We start from the raw sequence: 6,051 nt of genomic DNA, 5'->3' as shown, positions 1-6,051 counted from the left end.
GAGCCGCAACATCTCTATGGAGGGAGATGTATTCCATCCCTAGGATCTACCCTCTCTTCATCCCCTGCTGATGTCAACGCCCAGCAGCGTTTAGCCGTCATGTCTTCTGTCATATCATTATCCACGTCCTGCACTTTGCCTGCTTTGATACAGCACGTCAACCCGAATCTCCTTCATTACACACACACACACACACACACACACACACACACACACACACACACACACACACACACACACACACACACACACACACACACACACACACACACACACACACACACACACACACACACACACACGTCAGTGTTTGGATATGTGGCGACATAAGAGTGACTTGAATGGTCCTGCTCCCAGTTATTAAGAAAGAGAGAATGCTAGTAGCGTATTGTTTTTGATGTATCACTGCTGGGGACATGGGAATAGGAAACCTTTAGTTTGAAGAGGATGCAGGGACAACTCACCCTAGACCTACGGACAGAGCAGGATATCCTGGTTCCTAAGACAGGAAGACTGGTCTTGCTCGTCCTCCCGCAACCCTACACCTCTCAACATACACAAAAGGCTGTATTATCACCTTTCTTTCTTTCTTTCTTCTCCTCAGCCCCCCCCCCTTTATTCAATCTCTCCCTCTCATTCCAGAGGGAGCTCCTATCTGCCCCCTGAAGAAATAAACAAAACTTGCCCAGACTGAGATGAAGAAGAAAAAAAATGGGAGAAACATCCAATACTAATTCTGTCTCTTTGAACTAAACTCCCACCGGTCTCTTATCAATCTGGTGATCCTCTCCTTCTCCTGCCACATCACTCCGTTCTACCCCATCCACATTTCCTCTTCGTTCTCTGAACCTGGTGTTCTGTTTTTCATCAAGACGGCAAGTGCCAGTCCCCTTTTCCTTCTCGACCTTCAGCACAACATTAAAACAACTATGTCTTGTATGGCCCAGGCAGCCGCTGTCCCTACCTACCTTCTACATAGTTCATGTGTTCACTTCGGTGTTCTGTCCCGGGGTCTGTATACTATAGTGCTATTAGAAGCTACGTCTTATCTTTGTGCAATCAGTGAGTTCCCCTCCCCCCGTCATCTATGTCTCACTCAGGAGTAGATAGGAATGTGCGGATCTGACGTGAGAAACTATCCATGTTCTGAATAATGTATGGCAAATGTAAAACAGATGTACTGGATCGGATTATCTTGCAATGGAGACACATTGCAAAACGTTGACAGTTTATTCCGTCTTATCACCATCTCACTAAATTACACATTCCTGTTTTAAATGCTTAAATGTTCTTGCTTCAGAAAGTTCCACTCTACTATTTGTTCTCATTTCTTTAGGATTTTATTATCCACACATTTTCAATATTCGAATGCAGAAGTTAGTGGTTAGTGGTTGTAGTGACTTCAGCAGAAGGTAGTGGTTAGTGGTTGTAGTGACTTCAGCTGAAGGTAGTGGTTAGTGGTTGTAGTGACTTCAGCAGAAGGTAGTGGTTAGTGGTTGTAGCAACTGCTAGAGTCTGGCCCTCACCCCTGACTCCTAATCTATCCAAATAAACACTCTCCCTCTCTGGAGTGACTGCCTTCCCATCCCTCCCCACCCCCTCGCTCCCCACTGGGTGCAGGGGTTATCAGTGTAATCCCTCCTGTGTGCCCCCGCCCTTCCCAAATACCATCACCAACCCCTAACACACCCCAGCTGCCTCTGTACCCACCAGCACCACAGCAGCCCACAGACACGCACCCAGCAGAGAGGAGACAGGCAGGAGACAGAGGGGAGACGCCGTGACTAACCAAGCTGGAGTAAAAGTGAGGAAACGGCACGGCAGGAAATGAAGAGCCAGAGCCAAGCAGGAAAGCAACATTTGCCTTAACTCTTCAGAAGGTCGGATTCAGCACAAAGCAAAAGAGAACGATAGTCACACTGACTGAGGGCTGTGAGGGCACAAAGCATCTGCTGAATACCGGGAGTTTACCTTCTGAAAGACCCGGATACAGCAGAGAAAGGTCTGAACCCTCGACATAAAGGCTATTAACCTCCACCTGATCAATACCATCCCTCTGACCTCGGGATCTGGATGTTCATGCAGCGGAGGCCGACCTCTTCTTCTCGCCGCGGGCGTTCTCAGAGTGGGAGGACAGGTTAAAGAACAGAGTACATTCTCATCGTCTCACCGCGACTGTGAGAGGAGAGAGAGACAGATCCTCAGAACGACTCCACCAATCACACAGTGAGTAAACACATCTCACCGTGGTCGTTATGGGTGTCCAGGGATGAAGGAGGGACATGGAAACTAAAACTAAACATCCTAACAAAGATCATGGTCAACTCTCTTGCAGCGTGTAGTGTTTATGCTGCTAGTGCAGGTTTGGGTGTGATGAGACAATTAGCATTTGGCATTGTATTACAGAACAGTTGAATAACTTCAATTGAAGGGTTTTAATCCACCCGTTCATTGCTAGGTTCATATGGAGACTGAATGGAAAATGAACTATTTCAATCCATGATCCTTTTTACCATGATGTTCTCAGAGGTCATACATGCTGGTCATACATGCTACCTTCATCTCAATACCAACAGTCTAGTGTTAGATTTGTGACCATTACACATGGCTGAGGTACCACCCCACTTCTAATGACAACTGGAAAGTTGGGTGAAATATATAGATTTTAAAGGCCATTATAATGATCCATTTTCATTACAAATCCAACTTAGCTAAAGGTTGTTGACTGTTAAAATTAGCGGTAGAGGGTTTCTCAGAAGGGGTGTTTGAGGGGGGGGGGGGGCTCGTTCCTGGCTCATTGTTCTGAGACTGTAGTCATCCAGGAGACTGGGGGTGGGGCCAAGGGAAGTCTATTTCCTACTTCCCCGAGTTGCGCAGTTATCTGTGTTTTCTTTCCGCAGCTCTCACCACTGTACTTTAGGAAACTTTGCTACTCTCACTTTAATGGAGCAACATTCAGAGGCTTTTTTCACTCTGTTATGTAAAAACATGGGCATGCCAAACAGATTCCTTTCTGTAAAGGGGATTCATTATCAGGGCTCCCAGTCTATGTAACTGCAACTCCTAAGGCACCCTAACAGAATAGAAGTAATAGGCCCGCCCAATACCACTTAACCCATAACCAACTGCACTGCCACTAGTAATAATGATTATACCATTGTACTGTATGATATGCACATAAATTAATTAATTAATTAATTAAACAACCCTAATCATTTTGTTTTCTGAAGCCCCAGGGAGGATGAGTCTGTCGAGAAACGGGACCCTGGAGAAGGGCATCACCCAGCTGAATCACATTAATAATGGGGAACCTCTGTCATCACTGCCATCCCACCTCCAGCACACAGGCTCTGTGACCTCTGTGCCAAGGTCACCCACGGGGGGGTCAGGAGTGGTGGTGCCACCCCCGTACTCAGTGGCGGGCAGCGCATCAGGGGGTACAGACGCCCCTCTGGAGCTGAGAGGCTCTCTGGACTGCTGGGCGTGCTCAGTACTGGTGACGGCTCAGAACCTGATCATCGCACTGGTCAACGGCACGCTGGCCAGCATCGTGTTCGGCACCATCTTGACCCCAGCGCTGGTCATGGTCGTGTTTGGCTTCCTGTGTCACTCCACGGTAAGACTGCCATCCAGGAAGGAAGTCTGTGTGTCTCAGAGAGATAGAAACAGAGAGGAAAGAGTCAATGACACACAGGGAAAGAAAGAGCATGAGTCACCACCTGAACATTGCAGTGTGACACATGAGTAGTTTAAATATGTGTGTATGTCGTCCCCAGGTGCAGCCCAATGGCACGTCCCTGTACTGTTCAGACCTGCTGGATGACGGTGGCTGTGTGGCCCTGCTGGTGGTGGGCTTCATCCTGGTCACCCCCCTCCTGGTCCTGGCTCTGGCTGCCTACTGCCGCCTGGCCCGCCACCTCCAACTGGGCCTCTGTTTCATCCCCTACAGCAGGGCCGTATACAAGAACCTGCCTGCCTCGCGCCACCGTGGAGGGGACTGCTGCGGCCAGCATGGGGCCTCAGAGGGGGAGGGCAAAGGCAGTGTGTGGGTGTGAGTAGAGTAGATGTTGACCCAACCACCGATGCAGGGTCAGATAACATTTTCTTCCTCCTTATGGTGAAGGTTAGGATGGGGGTCAAGTAATTTGATCCTAGATCTGTGGATAGGGGCAACTTGTACTTTGAGCAGGGAGGGGGAGAATGTGAAGGAATGGAGAAAGAAAACAGAGCATGAGGTGTGGAGATTATGGACATCTTTCATATGTCTGTAGGTCTGGGGGTGGTGTGGAGGTGGATCTTACAATACACTGGTTCTTTTATAAGTAGAGAGCAAAGGTGAAGCTGTAAAAACACACAACTATGCTACATGAAGTACTATCAAATATCCCTGTAACTACGCTGTAATTCAATGTCACATTATTGCGTTTGTTTTTTTAAATATTCAATAATGCTGTACTTTTATTACTCTATGCTTGTTTAGAATAAAATGTTCCATCATATCGAAAAAGTTGCTTTGTGTTAAAGAAATAAAGAAAAGGGAATCAGGTTCTGTTGTGGACTGTGGCATGAAATGGCAACACCTCCCTCTAGTGGATCACAAAATGTCCTCTACCATGACATCACCTCACAAGCCTGTGGGATACCAAGGCTACCATCTCTCTGATGCCATTTGGCAGCTGTCAAATATTGACTCGTTAATCCAAGTTTGAAGGGAGTTATAGTCACAAATACATCCTATAAATGGTGTACAGAATAAATCAAAAAGCTTTTTATGACATCACTTCACTCAGTAACCTCATGACATCACTTCACTCAGTAACTTCATGACATCACTTCACTCAGTAACTTCATGACATCACTTCACTCAGGAAGGGTTTGCTTGGATTCGCTTGTTGGGCTTGAATAGAATGATGACATTCATAGAAAACTGTTGACAACCTATACTCATATTTTGTGGATAACAAAAACAGTTGTCATGCAGTAATAAATACATGAGTAACTTGCCAAATGTGTGTTTTTTTAAAGTAAGCTAAAACATTCAACTTCTGTCATGTTTATATAATCATGGCCTGTGAATAGCTGTTGTAACGTAATTGAGAATACCTGGAAAAAAATACTTTGAGTATATTACAGGCTTTCTAATTGCCCATTATAGCAATAGAATGGTATTAAATAGATAATCCCCCAAATAATATTATTAAAGCTATGCCAATTTCATATAAACAACTACAAAATAACCTATTTTCTCCCTGCCGGCTGTTGTGCTGTATGCCAGCTGTTGTGCTGTATGCCAGCTGTTGTGTTGTATGTCAGCTGTTGTGCTGTATGTCAGCTGTTGTGCTGTATGCCAGCTGTTGTGCTGTATGTCAGCGGTTGTGCTGTATGTCAGCTGTTGTGCTGTATGTCAGCTGTTGTGCTGTATGTCAGCTGTTGTGCTGTATGTCAGCTGTTGTGCTGTATGTCAGCTGTTGTGCTGTATGTCAGCTGTTCTGCTGTATGTCAGCTGTTGTGCTGTATGTCCGCTGTTGTGCTGTATGTCCGCTGTTGTGCTGTATGTCAGCTGTTGTGCTGTATGTCAGCTGTTGTGCTGTATGTCAGCTGTTGTGCTGTATGTCAGCGGTTGTGCTGTATGTCAGCTATTGTGCTGTATGTCAGCTGTTGTGCTGTATGTCAGCTGTTGTGCTGTATGTCCGCTGTTGTGCTGTATGTCAGCTGTTGAGTTGTATGTCAGCTGTTGTGCTGTATGTCAGCTGTTGTGCTGTATGTCAGCTGTTGTGTTGTATGTCAGCTGTTGTGCTGTATGTCAGCTGTTGTGTTGTATGTCAGCTGTTGTGCTGTATGTCAGCTGTTGTGCTGTATGTCAGCTGTTGTGTTGTATGTCAGCTGTTGTGCTGTATGTCAGCTGTTGTGCTGTATGTCAGCTGTTGTGCTGTATGTCAGCTGTTGTGTTGTATGTCAGCTGTTGTGCTTTATGTCAGCTGTTGTGTTGTATGTCAGCTGTTGTGCTGTATGTCAGCTGTTGTGCTGTATGTCAGCTGTTGTGCTGTATGT

The 6,051-nt window shown here is 46.1% G+C and overlaps 1 protein-coding gene across 1 annotated transcript; it reads left to right on the top strand.

Annotated features, from left to right (window-relative positions):
• Nucleotides 1-1,691: 1,691 nt before the first annotated feature.
• LOC123994013 (transmembrane protein 88-like) lies at nucleotides 1,692-4,546 on the top strand. Its single transcript, XM_046296495.1, has 3 exons — nucleotides 1,692-2,226; nucleotides 3,231-3,616; nucleotides 3,777-4,546. Exons 2-3 carry the CDS (start codon nucleotides 3,242-3,244, stop codon nucleotides 4,053-4,055), a joined length of 654 nt encoding a protein of 217 aa, XP_046152451.1. The 5' UTR covers nucleotides 1,692-2,226; nucleotides 3,231-3,241; the 3' UTR covers nucleotides 4,056-4,546.
• Nucleotides 4,547-6,051: the final 1,505 nt, after the last annotated feature.

Source organism: Oncorhynchus gorbuscha, linkage group LG02 (genome assembly GCF_021184085.1).
Source record: "Oncorhynchus gorbuscha isolate QuinsamMale2020 ecotype Even-year linkage group LG02, OgorEven_v1.0, whole genome shotgun sequence".
Lineage (NCBI taxonomy): Eukaryota > Metazoa > Chordata > Actinopteri > Salmoniformes > Salmonidae > Oncorhynchus > Oncorhynchus gorbuscha.
Note: the sequence above shows the minus strand (reverse complement) of the source record. Positions and strands in the feature narration are given on the sequence as shown.